This window comes from Apus apus, chromosome 2 (assembly GCF_020740795.1).
Source record: "Apus apus isolate bApuApu2 chromosome 2, bApuApu2.pri.cur, whole genome shotgun sequence".
NCBI lineage: Eukaryota > Metazoa > Chordata > Aves > Apodiformes > Apodidae > Apus > Apus apus.
This window is the reverse complement of record NC_067283.1, coordinates 24,157,764-24,183,163: the sequence shown is the minus strand read 5'-3', so window position 1 is coordinate 24,183,163 and position 25,400 is coordinate 24,157,764. Positions and strand designations below refer to the sequence as shown.

General features: G+C 39.5%; 2 protein-coding genes across 6 annotated transcripts in view; one reads left to right on the top strand and one right to left on the bottom strand.

The window, feature by feature from the left end:
• The window catches only part of ANKIB1 (ankyrin repeat and IBR domain containing 1), a 91,407-nt gene extending 86,645 nt beyond the window's left edge, over nt 1-4,762 (bottom strand). For 4 of the 5 annotated variants that reach the window (XM_051612943.1, XM_051612945.1, XM_051612946.1 and 1 more), the window contains exon 1: nt 4,372-4,762. The gene's annotated coding sequence lies outside the window, so the exon portion shown is untranslated. Of the gene's footprint in view, nt 1-4,113; nt 4,131-4,371 lie in introns of those variants that run through there. The other variant, XM_051612949.1, reaches the window with a different exon arrangement.
• A 1,061-nt stretch (nt 4,763-5,823) lies between these two features.
• Nucleotides 5,824-25,025, top strand: KRIT1 (KRIT1 ankyrin repeat containing). Its single transcript, XM_051611464.1, has 17 exons — nt 5,824-6,135; nt 7,028-7,149; nt 7,613-7,772; nt 9,152-9,244; nt 10,143-10,272; nt 12,237-12,480; nt 12,771-12,886; nt 13,344-13,487; nt 14,518-14,674; nt 14,918-15,025; nt 16,582-16,738; nt 16,986-17,137; nt 17,798-17,964; nt 20,145-20,232; nt 21,925-22,131; nt 22,426-22,542; nt 23,282-25,025. The coding sequence occupies exons 2-17, from the start codon at nt 7,048-7,050 to the stop codon at nt 23,348-23,350; spliced, it is 2,211 nt and encodes a 736-aa protein (XP_051467424.1). The 5' UTR covers nt 5,824-6,135; nt 7,028-7,047; the 3' UTR covers nt 23,351-25,025.
• The last annotated feature ends 375 nt before the right edge of the window (nt 25,026-25,400 follow it).

Genomic DNA, 25,400 nt, shown 5'->3' with positions numbered 1-25,400 from the left:
TATTTCCCTGCAGTAACCCATTTACAACCTGTTACCGTATTTTTACTGCGATTATCCTTCAACTGTCAGAGACCAGAATTTATCTGCTTTAGAATATAAATAAAAGCAAAACAACTACATGAAAATATCTCTTATGTAACTCCAACAAACCCCCTTAAAGAAAATTCAAGAATACTAGCAGTACTACAAATTAGCTTCAGGTCCAAGTGTTTCTCTTATGTAAAAACACAGTGATTCTCTCATTTGGAAAACAGAAGAGTTTAAGATACACCTAAAAGTGAATTTGAGATGTTAATCTATATAATACCAGATGTTATCAACTTCTGAAAATTACTTTCAATTACTGAAAACAGGAAGAGGATCAGAGAAATAACGTTATCCCTCAGACTACCTCCACACACCAAAAACAGAAAGCCCTGGCTGATTTTTCAGACACTTCTTTTTCTTTCATAGTACAATTTAAGGTTTGTGAGACAAAACAAAGAAAGTAAGGACTCTGCTGTTAACAAAGCATGGAGGGTAAACAAAATTCACAAAATATTTAACAACAACAACAAAAAAGAAAACAAAGCAAGTGACTAGTACCTATTTTTCTCCAAAGTAATTTTGCACTAATAAACTGAAGATACTCCATTACCTCTATGCGTATTTGTACAGTGCTCCACTTTGAGTATTTTTTTAGATGAGACAAATGAATACATACACACATACATATAAAACATGCATTAAGAATGCAAAATATACTACTACTTCACTGATACTAGAGAAGACAATCTAATATGCCTCAGAAAAAAATTACAGGATCATAGAATGATCTGGGTTGGAAGGGACCTTTAAGGATCATCATGTCCAATCCTCCTAGCATGGGCAGGGACATCTTTCATTAGATCAGGTTGCTCAAAGCCCCATACAATGTGACCTTGAACACTTCCAATGATGGGGTACCCACAGTTTCCCTGGACAACCTGTTCCAGTATCTTATCATCCTCATAATAAAAAATGTCTTCCTTTATATACTGAAAAGTTGCAATAAGCCTTCTCTCCTCCAGGCTGAAAACCCTAACTCTCAATCTTTCTTCACAGGGGAGATGTTCCATCCCTCTGACTACTTCCATTGCCCTCCTCTGGACTGCCTCTAACTGGTCTATGTCTTTCTTGTACTAAGGACTCCAGAGCTAGACACAGTGCTCAAGGGGGGCCTCATGAGAGTGAACTAAAGCGGGAAGCATCACCTCACTCCACCCGCTGGCCATGCTTCTTTTTATGCGGCCCAGGGTACAAATGGCTTTCTGGGCTGAAGGTGCACATTGCTGGCTGACATCCAACTGTTCATCCTCCAGTACTCCAAAGTCCTTCTCTATAGGACTGCTCTCCATCCATTCATTCTCCAGCCTGTATTGATATTGGGGATTACCCTGACCCAGAGGGAGAACCTCATGCTTGACCTTCCACAATGGCAAACGCTTTTTTTACTGGTTTCACTTTAAATCTAGAAGATATTTAGAGGTTCTTAAAAAAAAAAAGTTTTTAAATATTAGATTAACTGCTCCATACTGAACTTTTAACGTAATTTAATCTTGGATGAAATACTTTTTTCTCAGAAAAACACATGGTATGTATTTTTGGAGGGGGAAGAGAAAGCAGTAAGTCTTGTCTGATTATGATGGTGCTGACAACACAACTTCCCATGTCCTTTTGAGTATTTCAGAATTTCCATATGCCTGCTCTTCAAGCAAAACAGAGCTCTCTTTGCTATGTATCATTATCAATTACCAAATACAGTAATGTGATTAGAGACTTAACTGGTTCAGCATACGCATCTGTAACCTCCAGTTTCTCAATTTTCTTTCTTGCTGGCATGAGTCACCTTAGCAAAGGTAACTAAAATTCAACAATGATAATAGTAGAGAGCAAATTCAAATTTTCCGATTCCAAGGCAAAGTTATTTAACTAGTCAGGTAATGGTAATTATATGACATGTAAACAGCAAAGCCAAACAGTACAAAAAAACCCCCCCCCAAAACACCTCACACATCCCCCCCGTCCAAGAAAAACCCAAAACTACCTCACCACAAACTCTACTAGCCAAACTAGTCAAATATTAATGAACAAAGCCCTACTACTGAAGCAAAAAGCAATTCACTGCTAATCAGTCACAGCAAAAAATGAAAGACGAAAGGGTGAGAAAATGCTCAGGACAGATTATGAGCCGTAGCCCTAACAAGATCTTACATAGTGAACAAAGACATAACATTTTCTAAAACTGTATTTTTTAAAAGTTATTCCTTTGAACAAAGGCAGAGAGCTGTACAATGCACTTCCTTTTGAATGTATGTGTTTTGTTTCCTTTCATTTTGGGGAGTCTATATGCCTGACTCAAACATAATCAAGCAGATACTTGTAAACCTACATACAATATACAACTTTATCTGGGAAATTCCATATTCTTTCAATAATCCTAATAATGCACTTACATATATGGATGTACCTAGTCCTATCTAGACATGTATGGCACATGTAAAAATTAGAGGGACTGTGTAAAACTTAATTTTTTGTCTTTTGGGTACTGTTACTATTATTATAATAGTGCATTATTATACTAGTTTTTTGTTTGTTTTTATTCTGAATTAAATTTCATTCATTATGTTCTGCTGACATATGTATACATGAAGACAGGGCACCACCAACATTGTGTAGGTTTTTAGTGTATTACTAGTAATATTTTTATTCAGGAATAATATATTAATATACTGTATTATTTTGTTTATGAAATAAACTAAGAATTGTTAAAGAAGAAATTCCTGCAATACAGGACCACAGAAACTCTTGGAATTAAAGTTTCCAGAAGCCTCTTCTATAATTTGGTCTCTTATAAGAATAGCCATCAGTCCTTTCATGTTCAGATGAAAACCCTGCTATAAGTTCTACCACTTCTGTGTAGACACCTCAACTAAAGCCACATTTTGTTAAAAAGTTGAAAAATGCTGTTGCTTTCCATATGTTTTAAGACTTCCCCCCCCCGGAAGAAGAGTAATTTTTCCCTGTACCCCAGAGAGATTAAAGAGAAATTAATCCAACACACTTTGTAAGGAAAATCAAAGAGATAAAAGTAAGAATAAAACATGCTACGTGCTTAAGGAAGACACAGTCTCTTCTCACTGCTAACCTTTAAAACTAGTAGTCCTTTCAGAAGTGGTCTCTCTCTTTAGGGAATGTACTGGTGTTATGTCTACAACTAAAAACTAGATTTCCAAAACTGTTGAGCAAAGAAACGCACTCAAAAAAAGAGCAATTTTCAATGGCTAGTAAGGATGGAGTGGTCCGTGAAAACAATTTCAGTCGTGGTATTAGTGCCTCACTCTGCAGAGGGTGCTTTGGTGACTCCTCATTTCCTCTGCATACTATTTTGAACTGTAAATAAAGGACAGACCGAGCAGTCAAGAATTATCAACGTTCTTCTTAATTTTTAAAAGCTGCCCGATTTCCAGTACGTGTTTAGACATGCCTGGGAGAGCGATCCTGCTACTTACATAAAACTGTAACACCGGGAAAACAGTAACAAGACTCAATTTTTTATCTGAGAAAAAAATAAGTAAATCCAGAGGCGAGATGATGAGCGTCACATTTCACTCACGACAGAGCGCTCGGGACGGCGCTGCCCGCCCGGGGAGCGCGGCCCCGCGGCCACAGCCCGGCGGCGGCACAGGCTGCCGCTCCGGCACCTCGGCTTCCCCCCGCTGCCTTCCAGGCAGGATGTGCAGGCGAGCAAGAAGGCGGGCATGAGCTCCGCAGCGGCCGCCGCCTGACGCCAGCCCACCGGGCAGCTCCCAACTTTCCAACGGTCCCGGCCGAGGCAGCCCCGCCGCCCCGGGGCCGCTGCCGTCGCCGAACCCCGCACCGGCCGCTTTCCAGGCGAGACCCCGCGCCCGCCGACACCGCGGCGCCCGGCGGGAGCCTGGGCCGGAGCCGGCCTCGCTCCCCCCACAAACACAACCCAGCCCGGATCGCCGCCTCCCGCCATTACTCCTCCCCACAGCCCCTTGCCCACCGGGGCCGGCGCTGCCGGCGCCCGTTCAGGGGTCGTCCAGCCTCGATAACCAGCAGCTTGTTTACCTCTGCACGCCGACGCTACCCTCCGCTCCCACCTCCTCCGCTCCACTCCCCTCGACTGCCAGCGGCGGCGAGGAGCTGACGAGCCCCCGGAGCCGCCTGCCGGCCCGCCCCGCCGCGGGGCGAGGGCTGCCGACGCCCAGAGGCTCCCGGCTGCGCTGCCGGCCGGACTCGCCTCGTCTCGCCCTCTCAGCGCCCCGCGAACCCCGCCCGCACCCCCGGGCAGCGCGGGGATGGCCGCCAGCGCCGCGGGGCACTCACCAGCCTCTCACAGGAGCTCTCCCCGGCCCTTCCCGGCACCTCCGCGCCCGCCACCCAGCGCCTCCATTTGCTCAGCGGCCGCTCCTCTCTCCGCTGCTCCGCTCCGGATACGGCGCCCTCTGCAGTGCCCGCTCCACCGGGACTCCGGCCCGCGGGCAGCCGGGGCGGTCACTCGGCGGCTGAGGCGCTGGGCAGTGCCCGCCAGGCGCCCTCGGCGCGGGCAGGGCGCTGCGGCTGCCGCCGTCTCGCTGCCCCTTTGTTCGGCGGCAGGTCGCGGCGGCGCTGACAGCTGCCAGCGACGCTCCTCAGGCCCGGGCAGCCGCCTCGCCCCGGCACCTCCCTGCTTGGCAGCAGCTCCTCACGCTCCCGGCCCGACCTGCAGCCCGCTCTCCCTCCCTCTCTCCCCGCCCGCGGTCAGCAACCGGCGGCGGCAGCACAAGTTCAGGCCGCCGACCCGGAAACTCATCGGCAGCCCAAGGCCCACGGGCCTCCGACGGGAAGCGGATCCGCCGAGCCGGGGGAGGGAGCGGGGCGGGGACGGGGCGGAGCGGGACGCGCCTCGGGCAGCGGGCCTGGGCATCGGGCGCGGCGAGAGGATGCGGCGGGGGAGGCGACGCCCGGCACCACCGAGGAAGGCAAGGGAGGGAGAGAGCGGGGCCGGGGCGCTGACCCCCCCCCCGGCGGGGTGGCTCCGAGGACGTGGGAGACGTTCCCGCTCCGCGGGGCTGCGGCGTGAGCGCTCCCCTGGCACGGCCCGCTGCCCCGCCGGCTCCTGGGCGCGCGTGGGAAAGTTCGGGGGCGTTTCCCGGCCGGGCGGCGCGGGGCGGCGCGGGGGCTGCAGGCGGCGGGGGCGGCTTCCCGCCCGCCCCGCTCCCGCGGCGGCTCCCGCGGCGGCGGCGGTCGCAGCGCTGCGGGGGAGGCTGAGGCTGGCGCCGCCGCTCCCTGTGCGGGGCCTGCGGGGCGGCCTGCCTGGCGAGACGGTGTGGCCGGGGGTCCCGCCGGGCGCCCTCGGCCTGATCCCAGCGGTTCTGGGGCTCCCGGAGGAGGGCAGCCCCGGGCTGCCGATGGTGCCGTCGGGCGGCGCAGGGAGAGGTCCGGCTGAGGCGTGTTCTCGGGAGCGGACCTCCGCTGGGACGGGGACGCGTTGCTGGCCCCTGGGCTTGGGTCTGTTCACAGGTGGTGCCTTCTGAAACTGGTCCTCGTTATTGTCGCGTCCTTGCAGCCCCACCCTTCTTCATCCTCCGTTTTTCTTTTCTGGAGTTGTATCACAGCTCTCGGGGTTGTCTCTCACCTTTCTCACCCCACTCTGGATCTGGTGCAGAGCACTGGCAGAGGGAGTTTGCCCGCTGTTTACTGACTTCCTCATCACCCACCCCCCAGGTGGCCCAGCCCTGCTCCCTCCACACAAGCCTGTGACCCAAACCCGGGATACTCGGGTACATGTAAGGAAACTCAGGGAACATGCCTTCTTCCAGCTGCCTGTAAGGGATAGTTGTTCCACGTTCTTTTCAAAACTTAATATCCCAAAGTATGAGCTTATTTAATGTTGCTAAGTGCTACTGTAATGCAAATAAATGGGTGTCCCTATTCAGATATTGCTGTCCCAAGTACCACCACTAAATCATCTAACACATGTATGGAACTGAAGATGAAAATGTGCATGCTGTTATTTATGTTGGGTTTTTTTAACATGTTTTTAGGTAGCCTGATCCCAGCAAAAATACTGGATTGAGGGCATGGGAGTCTGAAGACCTCCTGGGAGAGGTGAATAATCTAGAAACAGTAACATTGAAAATTTTTGAGGGTGGATTAATCTCCAAAAAGCATGTGCTTACTGATGCTATGGAATGAAACGGGGTTCATTTGTAGATGAAGAAACTGATCAGCTGGAAGGTGCTAATGGCCAGACATGACCACCTTTGTCTAATCTGATATGTGATGTGATTTAGCCTTAGGAGGTTTTCCCTATAATTGTCATAAAATTTTGTAGTTATAAAAAGTGTCACTGTGAATTAAGCACAAGAGGAGGCAAAGTTTTATCTTGAATCTAAAAGCAAAAACTGAAGACATTCCTTTCAGAAGCTCTGTGAATGAATTGAGCACCGGTTTGTAGCCCTCTGAAGTTAAACCAAGTAAACAAATCTATCTTGCAGTTTATCAGCTGTAGGCAAGAATGTGTTCCCCTGGGAGGGGAAGGAAAATTAAGTATTTTCTTGAAATTGCTGTGGAGCTTACAGAAGTGCAGTAGTTTGTCATAGCTATTTTGTAAATTACAGTGCTCGTCACTTTAAAATGGTTTTCCTTTTCAATTTCATGTATTTTTTTAGAATCCTGAAATTCTTTGGTGTTTTGTCTGGCTTGCGAAATGGGAAAGATCATTACAAAGTTAAAAAAAATACATTCTTTTTATTTTAGAAGTGGGTTAGAAAACAAGGTTTTTTGTATTAAATCTATGTGATGTAGGATTTTCCTTTTTTGTGAAAAGGAAGCAGAATTACATCAGCCGTTGATGTTCCTCCAGCTAAAGGACAATAAATGAATAATGCAGAGAAGCAGTGGATATAATTAGTGCATCCTGAAGTTTAGCATGCTGCTGGATTTTTTTTCTTTTTTTTTCCAACTGAACCTTTACTTCCTGTTTATTCATTATTTCCAGTGATAAAATAAGAAGGAGAGATGGGAAACCCAGAAAACTTTGGAGATGCGTATGTTGCTGTGATTCGTCCAAAAAATACTGCTAGCCTGAATTCCCGGGAATATCGAGCTAAATCCTATGAAGTAAAACTATTTACATTTTTATTTATTAAAACTTTTTAAATTATAAGTTAGAGTAAATACATAGTATAACAATAAAGAAAATATGACAATAATATTGCCTAAATTATGTCATATATCTGTACATACATTTCTAAATGTCCATCATATATCTGCTGTGCATTGCTCCATACATGTGGTATTTGAAGACTTGTAGAGTTTTGCAATACTTACGTGTTTCTGTGTGTTTCATGTCATTTCAGGGCCTTTTGTTCTGTGAGCTGCCCAGTACAATGGTGCAGCCTTTGCCTTTTCTCTTTAACTTTACTGTTATGGAGGGCATTCTGACCTCCTCCACATACAGTACTTTGTTAATTTTGTGACTGCTTTTGCAGTCATACAACAGATATTTATTTTTTTAAAAAAAGGTGTTCTGTACTTGTTTGACTTGTGCTTAAACTCCTTTGCTTTCATTATTGTTTGAAAGATTTTGTTGCTTGAAGTTCCCATTGAAGGCCAAAAGAAAAAAAGAAAGAAAGTTTTGCTGGAAACTAAACTGCAAGGAGGCACTGAGATCACCCAGAGCATCTTGGATTATGTATTAGAAGCCACCAAACCGATTTCACCAGCCAATCAGGGTATTAAAGGTAAAAACATTTTAATCTGATTTATGGTTGATATAATTTATTTTTTTTATTTATTAAATGGGCATGGAAAGATTGTGCAAAAGCATTAAATTAGTTTAGAAAAAGAAGGTATGTTTTGAGACTCACCAAAAAATCTCCAAGCCAGCTATACAGCTAAATGCTTTGATTTACCTTTTTTTTCCCTTTACCCTCCAACTCTATAAAACGCTTACTAAAAGTTTTTCATTAAGTGAAACTTTGCCTGTCTGTACTCCTGCTTCACCTCAAACTGAGATGTATAGCTAAACTTCTGCTAAACCAGATTGAAGTGGCTTTTTTATGTTTAATTTCAGCTTCAACTAGTGAATCCACTTTAACTAGTGAATTGATTGCTTCTTAAGTCTGTTCTCAAGCCAGCATTGTTCAGTAGGCAGCATCTACATGCAGATATCTCTAGCATAACTATATCACTTACAGATATAATTTGATTAGTACATTTTCATTTTTTGTTGCATAACTGGTCTAGCAAACAACCTCACAGCTTGTGCTGAGAAAAATTGGTTTTGCTGGATATTTAATTTCCCGATTGATTAAACCACTTTTTTCTGCTTTGTATTTTGTCTCTGCTTTGTGAGTGAGGTTATACTGAGGTTATACTGGGAAGGTTGTCAGTGCAGAGAAGGCAATGCAGTGCTAACAATTTAGGAAAGAAATAGCTAGTTGCGTAGGAGAATTTTTCTAGGTGGCAGTAACTGGAGTAAGATGAACTTTACAAAGCTAGCTGAGCAGTAAGCAGAATTAGTGCACATTGAGGAATGTCTAGTAAAAATAAAAACTGTATTTATTACACAGTTCAGAGTTTTAAATAGACTCAGACAGAAGGCCCAAGCATTGATATGCACAGCTTCGTGTGGCCACTACTAAAATATGCAGCTGAGGTCAGAAAAACAAGCAAAGTATTAAATTCTCTTAGGTTGCAAGGAAGGATAACGTGGAAAATACTGCCATACTACTGCAGGAATAAAGTGTTCCCCCTAACACAGGATATAGCATTCAGCTGTGCTTTCCCACTTCACAAAGAATCTTGTTCACCTTAAGATAGGTGGTCTCGGGGGTGAATTCTATGAAAAATCAGGGGTATTAATAAGTTGCTATGAGTCATGTCACTTTTCATGTTAATGGATATATACATATTTCTGTCCTTCATTTTTTCATACATATTTGTATTTTCTTAGCTTTCTTTAGGTTACAGCTAATAATAATTTTTTTCTTCCTGGAAATTAGGAAAATTGAGTCTGGTAAGCTTTCAGATAGCCAATTCTAGATTGGTTTTTTGTTTGTTTGTTTTGTTTGTTTTGTTGGTTAATTATTTACATTGAGGTTTTTTAATACTGTGCTAGGTAAGCGTGTAGTGTTAATGAAGAAGTTTCCTCTTGATGGAGAGAAGGCAGGCCAGGAGGCATCACTGTACATTGTTCCAACTGTTGTGAAAGGTAACGTTGAGCATCATTTCTGAAGTTGCACCCAAATTAGCAGAATTTCAGTTGAGGGTTTATTAAGAATTTTTATGAATATGCTATATGGTTTTATTTCTGTATTAGAAAGAAATTGAAAAGTTGAATTCAGATGGAAACCTTTCTCTGAATACTTTAGAACTTTAACAAGTTGCTTAAAATTAAGAAAAATACTAGGTTTAAATGTATTAACTTTGTTTCTGTAACACATTCTGTTTGTTTCTGTAACACATTCCTGTTTTTAAGCTCTATTTGTTAACTTGCTTATATTTGAAAACATATGCATTAATTTGTATAGCATTTACTGAACGCAAGTGTAAATAAGATATTCAGTTCAGTGTTGTTTACTCAGAGAAGAATGCTCACTGAAGTCTGTAAACGGTTTTGTTTGAATAAGGGGGAATACAATCTTTAAAAGGCAAAGTAAATTGATTGTCAGGAAAGTTATTTTTAAAAAAAACCTGAAGTAAATGTCTGTGCTTTTGGGGAAGCTCCTTCATTTTTGTCTTAATGATAGACCTTAAGGATAAAACCTATCAAATAAAAACAATTGAGGAGTTACCAACAGCAATAAACACCTCTTTTAGTCTGTTTTTTTTCTGGCAATGATATACATTTAATTCCTAAGATGAAGCTTATCTCTCTGATGGAGTAGTAACTGAACACTAAGGTTTTTAAGACTACCCTGTTGAGCTGTGAATTTTTATCTAAGGATTGTATGGAATTTCTATCAATTAACATTTGGAAAAAAATAAGTTACTCTTGTCTAAAGTTAAGAGTATGCTCTCAGTTAGTTGAGAATGTGTAACTAACAGAAGATGGAGAAGGGGAAGTATTCTTCTTGTTGATGTGTCTTCAGAGTATGTTTCCTTTTTAGATAATACAAAATATGCATACAGTCCTGGGTGCCCTGTGTTCTACTGTTTACAAGACATCATGAGGGTCTGCAGTGAATCCAGCACCCACTTTGCTACGCTTACTGCAAGAATGTTAATTGCCTTGGATAAGTAAGTAAAGCCGTCAGTAAAAATATGTTAAAAATAAGTTAAACAAGAAAATTTGCAGATCTGTAGTTTTTGTAGCATTCTTGTGATTAAGATGGAAATAGTTGTGATATCATTTTCCTTCCTTCCTGTTTATCAGAAACTGAAACCTTGACAACATATTTCTAAATTATTTTTTTTTAATCTTGCAAACTGAGGAATGGTGTGTTTACATAAATCCATCTGGCTTTCTGAAAGTTCTTGCTCACAGTGAAGATTCTGTAAAATCATGTAAAATATTAATGATTAATCTTCCATAATTGACGTAATTGCCATCTGTAAGAGTATTTGCCAGAGTCTAGTAATAATATTCTGTTAAATGTATACCACTATGATTTGCGTTTCAGTTAAACCCCTGTTTCCAAAGGAAGCATATATTTCCCAGCCATAAAGAATTATTTGTGGTAGGGAATTAACTTTAAGAAAGGTGATTAGTTGTTTAGCCAGATTTATAGTAGCTTGAACATGGAGAACGTGAGCAGTTTATTGGTCTTTTTATGTATCCTTAACAAAGAAATACCAGACCTACTTAATGTATGAACTTATTTGCATTGATAAAGTTAGGTGAAACTCTAGGCTAACATGAAAAGTTGGAAGTTACAGGCTATTACTTATAAAGGTTCTGTGTGTAGGGATTTTACAGTTTATTAGTAGAGTCATAATATTTCCGAGTATACTATTGTGCTAGTTACATTCATTTGCTCCTTAATGAGTGCCTTCAGACTCTAAGCTCTGCTTAAGGTGTTTTACCAGCTTTACAGTTGTGAGAGAAACCTTGGAAGTATAGTAGAAAGTAGTTAATATTGACTATTTTTTATGTATGTAATCTGAAACAACACTTTTCAAAGGTTCAAACTGCCATAACTAATTTATCTGCCAGCCGTTTAGAGAAAATACCTGAAAATACCTCAGAGAGGCAAGAAGGTGTTTATAGTCCAATGATCACAGTTTTACAGTACTCCTTCCCTGCATGATTATGAGTAAGGGAAGAGAACACAGCTTTTACAGAACATGATAGCTTGGATCGGGACAAATCCAGGCCTAAGCCTGTGCATTGAGCTGCAGGCCACGTTCTGCCGCCCTTTCATGTGGTTCTGGGACAGACAAGATCCAAGTGGGCTGTCAGTGGATCTATCTTTCCAAAGCAGATACTTATATTTTTTTCTATATTCCCAGGCTAAATCACTGAGTGGAATTTATTGTGTTGCAGCAAAGTACATGTTTGTCACAAGCTTGAGAGAAAGTATGTGTGAAAATCTACATAAAAACTGAGCTTTAAACTCTTAAGTTAAAATGTGTCCCAGAATAAAATATTTCAGCAATTTAGTGAAAATATATTCATCTGAAAATCCTGAGCCCTGTGTTACATTGCATATGTGGCCAGAAAAAATGCAGTAGGTATGCAATGCTGGCTTTCCCCAACAACTCAGATTAAAAGGGCTCTCAAGGCCTCCTCTACCATCAGTAGGAGTGCACGTAAAAATTAATAACCTTCAGCACAGCTTTGTGAAAAAGTAGGAGGTAGACTACATGAAAGAGGCTTGGCAGTTTGGAAACTACCAAATAACCTTCTGATTTTTTGCTTTTTCCCACTTCTCACTAATGAACCATGTGACTTTTAGAGGGCTTAAGTCAGCACAGATACTGAAACTGCAGCTTACCCTTAAACAAACTGCTTAAAGTTTCAGAATTTGTATATTCAGAGGAGTAATACTGATAAACCGAAAGGAAACAAAGTGCTTACATGTTGGTGTGGTTAAGTATTTTGGCTATAACCAATGCTTTTCTTACCTTAGTTTGTAATTTCCTTTTCTTTGAGAGCTTGCGTCTGCGGGAAATGTGTTTGAGCAAATACATTTGCTTAACTATATTTGGTTTAAAAAAGTCTTTTTCTTACTTACTTGAAGCTTGAGCTTTCTTTCCTACAGGTGGTTGGATGAACGGCACACGCAGTCTCACTCCATCCCGGCTTTATTCAGACCATCTCCTCTTGAGAGAATTAAAACAAATGTAATTAACCCTGCCTATGCTATAGAACCTGGTCAAACAGAGAGCTCATTGCACATGGGTTATACTGCCTTGGAAATAAAGAGTAAAATGCTGGCATTGGAGAAAGCAGATATGTGTATATATAATCCTTTGTTTGGATCTGACCTTCAGTACACCAATAGGGTAAGAACTATATTTTCATTTTATATTTGTGAAACATAGATACATTTTTAAATTATTAGTTTATTTGATATGAGTGTGTGCTTTATGTTTAATATAAATGGATTTCTTCATTGCACACTTACTGCTAAATAGTTCCCCAAATCTTCACATTTGAACATAATTCTCTTTAATTATAAAATGTTTCTATCATAACTTTTGGTTTCAAGAGACTACCCGGCCTGGATAGGGGATTGTTTAGCGAAATCTCAGTCAGAATTTTTTTCAGTGGTGATTAAATTCTGTCTTCACAGGTTGACAAAGTGGTAATAAATCCATACTTCGGCCTTGGAGCCCCAGACTATTCAAAGATTCAAATTCCTAAAAGAGAAAAGTGGCAACGTAGCATGAGCAGTGTCACAGAGGACAAGTATTATGTTACATTCCTTTTTCATTAACAGATACTTTTGTTATATTACAGTAGTATGTGGTAGGCTTGGTCAGATTGCGATTCCTTTTACTTTAGAGCTTTACTGTATAAATACATATTTAAAAAAAAAAAAAGTTTGAAGTCTCTTAGTACTGAAACACAACAATTAAAGGACAAATCAAGGAAGGTTTAAATTATAAACTTTAGAGGTGTTTATATGTATATATAAACATGTATTGAATGATATACATAATGAATACAGCTGCGGCTTGACTACCGCATGACGAAAATACTAGTTGTATGAATACTGACATGTTTGAGCTGCATGAGCTTAATTTTTGTTCTTCATGTGGATCTATAGTTAGTGCTACATTAGTAATTTTTTAAAAAGTCAATGTTTTCAACTATTGAGATACTCCTGAAATGTGTTTTCCTCCTCTTTCCTCTTAATTCATAGGGAACACCAGTGGGTAGATGATTTCCCTCTTCATCGCAGTGCTTGCGAAGGTGACTCTGATTTACTAAGCCACCTTCTGGATAAAAAGTTTTCTGTTAATCAGCTGGATAGTGATCACTGGGCACCTATCCATTATGCATGCTGGTGAGTCATATTAATACAGTTTTGCCAGTCAAATGCTTTCTTGCCATCATTATGCTTTAGTGCTAATAGTTTATGTAATCTCTCATACAGACTCAAAAGTGAGAAATAAAAAGTCTGCACTTTTTACACTTTCACTCTTATATATGTTAGTGTTACCTCAAAACCTAAAGCAGTCTTTCTCTTCAAATGGTTAATTTCAATCTGAATGGTTTCAGAGGAGACCAGGTGTGGAGGGTGTATCATGTATCACCTCTTACATCTATCCTGAAGCGTCTGTTCTAATTCCTTTTGGAGACACTGGGTCCACTTTAGCGTGATAACTTACAGTCTTTGTTAGTTAAAGGCTGTGAGCAGTTCTACAGCACAGGTAGCTGAGCTGAGCACATGGTGATGGTAAAGCTTTAAGTAGGAAGGTGGACTAGGTGATCTACGGAGGTCCACTTGTCTGACTGCAACGGTACAGTATCTAAGTGCTTGAGAGCTTTCATCTGTTCTAAAAATGTACTGTCTGATATGAATAACATGAAAATCAAACCTGGCTTTAAAAAAACCCCCACAAATAGATGTGATTTTTAGTGTTTGTCAGGAAGTTTGCATAAATGGTGTGCACAAGAATTACTAGTTGTCAGTGTGATGCTTAAGAATCCACAGGATCCATCTGCGTGACAATCAGGAGCTTTACTCTGATTCTCTCACAGATTGTTTGGTTTTGTTTGTTGTTTTTTTTTTTCAGACAAGGCTGAACTCTTTTAATTGCTATGATTGATTTGCTACAACTACCCAAATTTGGCTTGTTTAAAGCAAGGTTCAGTTTGTCTACAATGAATCCAATAAGTGGTCACTAAACCACTGGTTACCAAAGTAGTGCAGAACTAATTTCTACAAACTTATTAATGTTCTGTTGTCATTGGTGTAATTCCAAAGCTAAACATTTTTCAGCATGGAAATACACTTTTCCATATTTAGGACTGTCTGAAAAAAAACATAATTTCCATTTGCTGTGTCTGTTCTGCTTTAAACCTGTCTGCAGGTATGGAAAAGTTGAAGCCACTCGAATGCTGTTGGAGAAAGGCAAATGCAATCCAAATCTTTTGAATGGCCAACTTAGTTCTCCTCTTCATTTTGCTGCTGGAGGTGGACACGCTGAAATAGTACAAATTCTACTAAATCATCCAGAAATTGACAGAGTAAGTTCTGTTTGTGTATAGAAATAGCAGTTTTAGCAACATTTTCTAGTTTGTGCATGTGAAATATTTTGTCTCAGTCACATTGTGTAAACACATTTTTTCATTACCTCTGCTTTTCCCATTGTATATGAATTAAATGTTTGAACCCTAGGATCAAGGATTTTAGTGGTGTCAAAAAATGTGTAAATGTTTACCTATTTCCAGTGAAAACGATGTATGATCAGTGTTTCTGTTTGTTTGTAGCACATTACTGATCAACAAGGAAGATCTCCACTAAATGTCTGTGAAGAGAACAAACAAAATGAGTGGGAAGAAACTGCAAAGCTCCTGAAGGAAGCCATAAATAAACCTGTATGAGTTCATTTTCTGAATAGTTTAAAATTTATATTTAACTTACATATAAAACTTGTAGAAGAGCTAGGCTCACTTATAGCTGTTACTGAAAATGTGCAGTATACTGAAATTATTAGTGTAAATACTGACAAACTGACATTTTGTCTCTCTAAATGCTTTTGTCTATTGCTCAAGAAATATATGGAAGACTTTAAATCGAATGTTTGACTTCTTTGTAAGAACATCACATCAGCTACTGATTTTATGTCTAATTTTCATCATAGAACCATCATCTTTCTTTATGCATTGTCATTTAGGCTTCTACAGTTAGTCAGTGTAGGCTTCCTTGGCAAATGGTGGAGATCTAACCAGGGTAGTAAACAAAATTTACAATGCACTTTGTCTCATCCTGAAGTAGATTTGAAATTAGCCCAATGATACAAAACCGTTTCTTTTCTTTGATTTAAGGTGTAACTTGTATCTCTGTAGGTAAGTGGTAGTAAACCTGTCACGTTTTCAAATGTTTTAAATTATCTTCACTTCATATGAGTGAATAATTAATGAAGGCATTGACCTCCTTTGTTTTGGGCTTCTTACTATGCAGTTGATCAAATGGCAGATGAGCTTCTAATGACTTTTAAAGACTAATGCACACATTTTAAGTAGATTTCAAAGTACTGCTGTTGAGTTAATACATTAAAATAAAAATAAAAAGGTAGAAATTACTGCAATAGGAGTCACAGTGACTATTGCAGCAAAAAATACATCTTCCATTCAAGCCTCATCTTTAGTCAGTTTTCATTTTCCAAGGCCTTCATCTTTTTTTTCCAGAAATTTTTAGGAATTCGGTTAGTGAAGATGAAGTAGATTTGAAGATGGGAAGTAACAAGTTCCCGCAACTTTTTTTATTCAAGCAGCTGAACCATTTAACCTGTTAGAGAGATGAAAACGAGAAGTTTTTGCTGATTTCTGACTCGTGGTTATATGCTTTAAGCACCTATTGTATATCTAGGTCAGTCTTTCAGGAGGCATACTATGGGCCCTCATAAAATTCAATGAAAGCTATGGGAATTCTGGAGGGGGAAACTATTTGCTAGTAGTAATATTGTACAAGTCCTAAAAAATATTCTTGAGACTGGAGTCTTACTGTACTAGAGTCTGTGTAAAGGGTGGTGCTGCCTTCTGAAAAACAGGTCTTTTTAATGTGCACTATTGAAGGCAATAATTCATTACCTGCCGGTAACAGTGAAGTGAACATTTCAGGGTATGCACAGGCAGTTGAGCCCAGATTTCTCAGGGAACTTTTAAATGGCTGCTTGACTTAGAGTTCAACAGAAGTGAAGTCTTCATAATATCTAAGATCTTTCTTGGAGTCATTGTAGTAAAAAGCAGAGTAAAAGAACTTGCATAGGACATGAATTAAGCAATTTTGATAAATAGTAACTATGCAGGAGTTCTTTTTCTGAACAGTATGGATGTTGCTGAATTGTGATAAAATTGCTGTCCTCTTCAGAAGCACCAACAGTAAGGATTTTAACAATTTCTTTGTTTAATATGTTTCAATTTGTATGTAGTATGAAAAGGCACGCATTTATCGTATGGATGGGTCATATCGCTCCGTGGAGTTGAAACATGGAAACAATACCACTGTCCAGCAGATAATGGAGGGGATGCGTTTGTCTCAAGAAACTCAGCAGTACTTCACAATCTGGATATGTTCTGAGAACCTCAGTAAGTAACAAGGAAGGTCATTCATCACTAGTGCAGTTATTGAATTGATGCTGAGAGTTTTGTCAATAAATCTGTATTTACAAAATCTTTTATATATAGCAATTTAGAAAACATAGGGGAAAACATTTGTTAATGAGTTCTCAGTTTCAGATACTCTGGTTTTGATGCAGCATTTAATCATATATGTATGTGTCTGTGTGTGCGCTGGGTTGTTCTGTTAATTTCTAAACAAAACCTTGTATTTCAGGCCTCCAACTGAAGCCATATCACAAGCCTTTGCAGCATATTCGAGACTGGCCTGAAATATTCACTGAACTGACAAACTTGGATCCTCAAAGAGAAACTTCACAGCTTTTTCTGAGAAGAGATGTGAGACTTCCACTGGAAATAGAAAAAAAGGTCTGCACTTGGAAGTAATAGCATGAAATCATGGTCAGAGCCAGAACACTTTCACCTTCAACACTTCATGTGTTTAATGACTGTAGTATTTTCCAAACTTCTTTAAATGGGACCTCTCCTCTCCTTTTCTGTAATAGTTTGAGTCTTCAGGTTCTCCTCTTGCCCTCTCTCCCTCTTGCCTTCCCACCCTTTCCTTCTTCTCTCTCTCTTTCTCACCTGCCCAAGGTTTGGTTTATTCATAAGTCTATGTACCTCAGTCTCTGTCTGTCATACAGCTAAAAACCACCTGCCCAATTTTATTTCTCTTTCTTGTGCTGTGATTTTTCAGAGATTTAATTGGTCAGTTTCAATGGGATTATTCAAATTTAGCATTCAAAATGGATTTATGGGGGTGGGAACATATCAGTATTTCTGTGAACCTTTTGACTGGGCATGGTATGCTAGTCACCCTGCATTTTAAAGTGTATTAGATCAGGGAAGTGTCAAATTAAGGCAATGAAAGGATGTTACTTTTTCTATTACCAAGCATGACAAAAAGGCACAATTCAGGCAGGATCATTCCTTTGTCTTCTGTCTCTGAATCAGTGAGAAATTGTATTTATAGTTTCTAAGCTCATTTTCTTTTACAAAGAAATAATATTATTTAAATCTTTTTAACAGATTGAGGATCCATTGGCTATTCTTATCCTTTTTGATGAAGCTAGGTATAATTTACTGAAAGGCTTCTATACATCACCTGACGCCAAACTCATCACACTGGCAAGTCTCCTTTTACAAATAGTCTATGGAAATTATGAGAGCAAGAAACATAAACAGGGATTTCTAAAGTAAGTATGTATGTTTAGAACTTAAAATGATGGGTTTAGATTATGTATTTTTAGATAGCACTTACTACTAACTCTCAAAGTTTAGGTATGATATATTTATTATTTTTCTCCATCAGTGAGTTCTAATTCAGAGGAATCACATAACCACCATAGCATTAATAAAAGCTGGACGTGGGGTCTGAAAAAATATTGCAGTTCCAGGCAGAGGGTGGAGGTTATGTATTCTGTAAGTCTATACTGAGATACAGTAAAACCAAAATGAGTAACAGTATTCATGTGAATGAAGGGTTTTGACAGTACTGAGACTGTACAATGCTGAAGAAATCTCATACTATGTCCAATTAGACCAACTTCAGAAATTGGCTTTCCTCCCTCTTTGAAGGGGACAGACTATGCAGAGTTATTTGTGTTCTCTCATTTGTATGTGAACTGCTGTACTAGATTGGTCAGAAACATATCACCAGTAGTGCTCTGCCAGGTGGTACTTTTCCCTCCTCTCCTCTCTGCTTGGAGCACAACAGTAGCTGAGCTGTTCTTCAGTGTAGCTTTTTCCTCCCTCATATGTTTCCACAACAGTATCTGAGCACATCAGGATTCCATTTCTCTACTGTGTGCACCTTCTACCATCTCCACCTCAGTTCATTCATGTAGCAGCTGCTGTTCTGGGTTGCACTGTACTTCTCACCTCCTCCCATTCACATCACCAATAGAACTGTCTTGGTAGTATTAATATTGTTGTTATTATTATTGTTGTTGTTATTAATTATTGGTATTATTATGAATTGTATTCTCTACCATCAGTACCTCAGGGTGCATTTTCTGCTACAGTGTCTCTGCTGTAAGCGTGGGCTGCCCCTGAAAGGGCTGGCTGTACAGCCTGCACTGTTCACTCCTTTCTCTTCTTTCTGTTAGGTGTAGAGACTGAACCATTAGAGTGAGCTAGGTGAATGAGCTCACTGACTGGAAAACTTTTGGGTGCGCTCGTCAGTAGGTTCAGCTGCTGACCCATCTTGTCCTGTAGTTACACAATTGGTAGATGGAGCATAAGGAGAACTGGGTGTGAGTGGGAGTGCCCACCTGCAAGAGGAGTGTGCAGTTAAACACAGCTCGGTTTAATACGAAACTGGCCTGCTGAATCCCAGCAGCTGCTGAGCCAGTGTTCCTTTCCACACAGAGGCAAATCAGCTGAGGGGTTCTAAGTGGGTCCTGCTCAGTGGAAGTGTTTGACACCATAGACAGGACTACTTGGAAAGATAGGCTGGGTTGGATAAGCAGCATCAAGGGTGTTTGGGTGTGCTTGCCATCCATATTCAGATGAGGATGTTGAGAAATACCTTGACGTGTTCTTCTTCAGACAAATGAAGAGATGTATATTCTGATTTTTTTTTTGTAGTTGACATAAATGTTTATTAAAAGATTTGTCATTTAAAAAATATATCCAGGCAACATTCGTAGAAGGGTATCCTTGACCTTAAAGATTTGTCTGCACTGTCATGTGCAGGGGTTTTGCTTGGTAGATCATATGTGCGGTTACTGACAAATATACTTTAAAAATGGCTAAATAGGTTGTGTAACTAGGTTTTTGAGACTGTCTTAATTGTGCATAAAAGCTAACTAGTAAGGGCTTCTTTACAGTGTCATTTGCTTGCTGTATTTTGTTTTGTTGTTTTTTTTTTTAAAGGCACATTTATATAAATAGCTTCACTTTTGTGTTATGTAATATGTAATTTTCATGTGGAAGTTAATTGGGCCAAGTCCTCAGCTGTGCTAAGTACAGCAGTGAGGGAAAGAGTATCTGTAAGCTGTCATCTTTTCTGAACATGTTATATTGTGTAAATGTCTGTTCATATGTAGTTTTGGCTTTTAAACTGGAATTCACCTAATTGGTCTGTAATCAAGTTAAGTCACACATTCTTCTGCTGGCATTTTCTCTCCCTGCCATGTCCATAATGCATGACACAAAGTGTGTAACACAAAGCTGGATCTCCATTAACTGATAATTACACTATATCTTAGGAAGCCTTAGCTAACCTTTTAGGAAAGCTTCTCACCACAGGAAGCAAGATAGACTAGGAGCTGACTGTCTAGCTCAGCATGTGACTAGAAAATACAGACTGGTGGACATTGTTCTTTAATTTGTTTAGTGAAGAAAAACCTTTTCTGCTTTGTTTTTCTCTTAGTGAAGAAAATCTTAAATCTATAGTACCAATAACTAAACTAAAAAGTAAAGCTCCTCATTGGACAAACAGGATACTTCATGAATACAAGGTGAGATAATCAAATAGTAGAAAACCCTGCCTTAAACATTTTTGACTTGATTGTCAGCTAATGTACAAAAATACCGGTATATAAAGCTACAAATGTAGCTTCTATTTGTGTGTATGTATGTTCTGAATTTTTGGGATGGGTTGTTGGAATGCTGTTTTTCTTGTACAGTTACAGCTGATCTGGTTGTTAGAAGAAAATAATTGTCATTTGTTAATTTATTTTCAGTGTTAACTGTGTGTTGAGGGTACTGCCATACATGGCATACATGTAGAATAATCTACTCTTTCATTTTCACATCTGTACTGGTAGATCCACAAAGTTATTGTTGCCAGTGCAGCTTGTATGTTAGGGATCTATTAGCGCTGCTGAAGTGTGTGTGTGCACACAAATTCCTTTAACTAGAGCAGCTAACTGAGAAAAAAATTTAAATGTGGACAGTTGCTTCTGTAAAAGACAGATACCTTAACTGAGGGCTGTGGGTTTCAAATGGGGGCAGAGGTACCTGAAGATTAAACTCGTGAGCTTCATAAAAATGGTGGGAAAAGGGAGCTGTGTCAGAAAGCAAACTGTACCAGCTGACATGCATCACTACAGGAAACTGCAGAGGGACCCAGGGAATGTTTTCAGGCCTTGCTGTCTTTTGAGATGAGGTTACTCAATCATAAACTTCCCCGTGGTGCCTAGACCTGTTCTGTCAGAAGCTAGCAGATCATTCATTTATTTTCTAATGCAGATGAGGGAGGGGATGATGAAGGTCTTTCTAAGACTGTGGTATAGCACAGTAGTCACAGTCTTTCATGTATCAGATAACATGTAAGAATGAGCATAGCTTTCTTGGCTTTTGCTTTTAAGCCGTTATTTTGGGGTGTGGGGTATGGGAGAAGAGGAATGAACTTGCAGTGTTTTGTTCCAAAGATATTGATATATTTTACATTTTTGAAATGGCTGTGTAGAATTTGGGAAAGATGTAATTCAGGGTGTGGATCCAAAGAGGTTGGTCCTATCCACCATACCACAGTCATGGCCTCTAACTGTGGAAGAGTTGTGTTCTCTCTTGTGCCTGTTCCTTCTCATCTCATGTGTGGCCCAGCCAAGTTTTTTGTTTGTTAGGGTATTTTACATCAGTCTGTGTTGAAGCAGGAGCACTCTAGCAGTCCTTTGTTGTGACTGTTTCACTCTACTGAAGAGGAAGGAACAGAAGTCTGTCTTATTCTGTAGGAAGGTTCCACTAAAGAAAAGAAATCTACACCTCTGTTTTGCTTGGAAAAGAAATAAAACGTTTATTTGAGGTACTGGATCATCTTACCATGCCTCACTGGATTGGATCCATTAAAAGAGGAATAATGCTTAGTGTTAAGGATTGTGATGCATTTAGTTTCAGATGGGTACATAGCTGCTTATGATAACCTGATGAGTCCTGACGTACTTCTGAAAGAGGTTAGGTGTCTGTGGCTCAGATTTATGAAGCTTGTACAGGTGTCTGCTTCCTGCCTCAGTCTCCTGTGGCATTTGAGCCTTTCTGTGGCTCTACAGTTTAATTTAGATGTAGGAAGATGGTTGCTGGGAAAGCACTTTGAAAATACTCATTTAGAGGGATTTCAATAATTATCATGCTGTAAAAAATGTCTGTTCTTTAAATAACAACAGCTATTTGGGAAGACTTGTTGATTGCCATTGTTCTTTTATTTTTAGAATCTCAGCACCAGTGAAGGTGTAAGTAAAGAGATGCATCACCTTCAGCGCATGTTCTTGCAGAATTGCTGGGAAATTCCTACTTACGGAGCAGCTTTTTTCACAGGACAGATATTCACCAAAGCAAGTTCAAGTAGCCATAAAGTCATCAAAGTGTATGTAGGAGTAAATGTCAAAGGGCTGCACCTCCTCAACATGGAAACAAAGGTCAGCTTAAGTGAACTGCCAGTAACATCTCCTAAGCTTAATTCTGTTATCCTAAATTCTTTGTGCTGGTAGTAATTTCACTTATGACTGTTTGGCTAAACTTAAATGTGGAGATTTCCAAAATGTTAAGATCTTTGTAAGGCACTACTAATGGAAAGCCTTGGATCTTTCCACTTGACTACTTTATAAGCTACAAGTAGATTGTGGAACATACTGTTCTAAGTGAAGTAACAAGTTTGGGTTGTAAGTATGGAGTATATTTTCTGAGTGACAGTGTCCTACATTTCATTGTAGGCTTTACTCCTCAGCCTAAAGTATGGTTGCTTTATGTGGCAGTTGGGAGATGGTGATACATGTTTTCAAATCCACAGTCTGGAAAACAAAATGAGCTTTATTGTGCATACCAAACAGGTAAGCTTTATAATTTTTCATCCTTTATGCTCAATTATTTTTTCCTAAAATAGATATGTGCCTCTTCTTTCTAGAGATTGACCACCTTTGTACAGTGCAAAAGAAGCCCAACCCCAAGCCCCCCAAAAATTTATCTTAAACTTTCTTTTTAACATTTCAGAATGTTAGCTTGTTTTCCTAGCATGTGAAGCCTTTAGGTTTCAACATACATAAAATTAGGGTAAACTTTTTTGGGGGGGTTGTTTTTTTGTTTGTTAAATTTAAACTGTTGCACATGCCAAATCCCTCACACAGAGTTAGAGCTGGTAACTTTGCTATCAATACTAGCAGAGTTTGAGGTTGGATAAAGCTGAAGATCTGTAAAGGCAGTGTTGAAAAGCAACTTCACTGCAATTGCTACCAGCAACTTTTGGTGGTGTTTGTGGATTTCTGACAGAAAATGCTTGTTTTACCCACAGTTTGCAGCAATGGCAATACAACATGTTAAATATGTTGTGACAAAATTACCTCTTTAAGTTTCTTGCATACTTTGATAGTAGCTACTTGTGATTCTTATATATTGAAGTGGTTCTAGGGGAAGGGATTGAAAACTGAGAAAAATCTACATTTTATTCTTTATTTCTAAGATGGTGCAACATCTAACTTACTATTTTTATCTACTTGCATTTGTCATATACTGAAGTTAATTGTGTAATAGTTCCAAAATGCTGATAGAATTTCATTGTGTACCATTATATAGGCAGGTCTTGTCGTAAAACTTCTGATGAAATTAAATGGCCAGTTAATGCCAAGTGAAAGAAATGAATGATGGAAATGAACAATAGCTACAAAACGTCATCTTGCAGCTAAGCAAGACCCACCTTATTTCTCATCGTAACAGAAGACTTCCATGTACATTAACTTTACACGATAGAAAAGTAAATTTGTACAGTTTTTTAACTTTGTACAGAAGCTGTGCATGGTTTATATTTTTTTAAAAAACTATACAACATATCTGCTATTTTTATAAATATTTTTGTGTTTCATATATAAACTATTATAGGGCTTTAGCTTAACCAATAAAGCTAATGAAATGTAAATGGTTTACTGAGTTGGATGAACATAAACCAAGTAAGGCTTTTGTTCCCAGAGGACTGTGGGACTACGAATGCCATTACACAAGTCTCAGTTAACCTGTTTACCTCATGTCATTCTGTGGAAGGTGAAGGCAGTTGTGTATGTTACAGTATTTTGTAGACACACTTTATTTTTAAGACTGTTGATAAGTGTGCTTAAAAGACCAGTTAAACCTTTGAGCAACTACTTTTGATAAGCTCTTGATTTTTATTTGGTTTCTCACAAATGTTACAGCAGGCTTTATTTTTACTCTTAACTTTCTCATACCTTGTAGTCATATTTATCCTAAAATATTGCATGAGGATGTCAAAAGGGAAATACTTTAAATAATTCAGAAGCCATATTAAATGTTTAGCATGTGTGTTTTTTTTTTTAAAAAAAGTGTTTTTACTTTTGCTGTGCAATACAAAATGTATATATGGAAGGAGATAAAGATTTACAAATTAATCTTACTCAGAGGACTTCAGAAAGTTTAATAAATCTTACCCTGGATTGCAACACGTGCAGTAAGTAAAACTCATATAGGAGGTACTAAGTTATTTCTGTTACACTTATTTTTGTACTCATTACTTCAGTTTCCTGGGGCTACAAGTAGTGCAGGATTCAGGAATCAAGATTTATAATGCAAGAAACTCAGATGCAATTTTAAGCATTCTCCCTGCTCTTTGCAGAGTCAGGATTTGGTCTCAACAAGTTTGGTCCCAAGTGTAAGGTGGGACCCTATGCAGGCAGAAACATATCCTTGTACAATATAATAGTATCCATAACACAAATCCTTAAAATTTCTGGTTGTATTTCAGGGTTTTAAGTGCACTTGACTATTTCTTCCATGTAAACTGCATGCTAAAGCAGTGTGCAATATTTTGTAAGGAAAGTTTTTTAAAAAAATAAAAATTAGCACTTGACTCTAAGTTTTCAAATAAAATCTAAAATTAATGTTAGGAACTGTGCTGTTGTGTAGTAATTTTACTCATATCTTACTATGAGTAAGTGCAGTTTAAGAAATTAAAGTAGTAAGCAGATAAAAAAAGTGAACAGGAGACTTATATTTTGTAATCTTCTTAGCAAGCTATACTTTTCTACTTAAACTTCACTGGCATAAATAACAGTAAATCTTCATGGGTTGTATTTTATTTAAGGTAAATAATGCAACAGTCAGGCCCTTCATAGTGCATCCTTGCTACCACTTGGCACTGGTATCAGAAATACACTTCTCTACATAGCACTTTGTTAAAAAACTAGAGGGAAAATGTTAAAATGTGTGTCAAGTTGTATATTTAACAATAGTATTAATATGCCTTATTGCTGTATGGTTCTCTCTGCTATATTCTTATTTATTACTACCTAATAAATTGTTTGCAACAAGTGATGATTGTTGTTTTTATTGCTGCAGCCAGCATGAAAGTGCCATCAAATGTCTTACCAAGCAGGTGTTATTTCCAAAAAGCAGTATTTAGTAACAGGCTCATCTTTGCAAGGTGTGAAGGAAGAGTATCAGAGGGGATTATAGGGAGGGTGACCACAAATTAAGGTAGTGCACCATGGAAATCACTCAGGAAAGCTGGGAACTGTTAAGTCATGGCAAAGCAGAAGTCTCCAGGTGTGTGTCAGCGGAGTCATCAAGTAAGAAGAGCCCGGTTACTCAGTCCCAGCAGGCTTCTGGAACCTGGTTCCACAAGGAAGGTGAGTACAGACCTTTCATATGAAAGTGGGGAAATGTAGAATTGGAACAGAGAGGAATC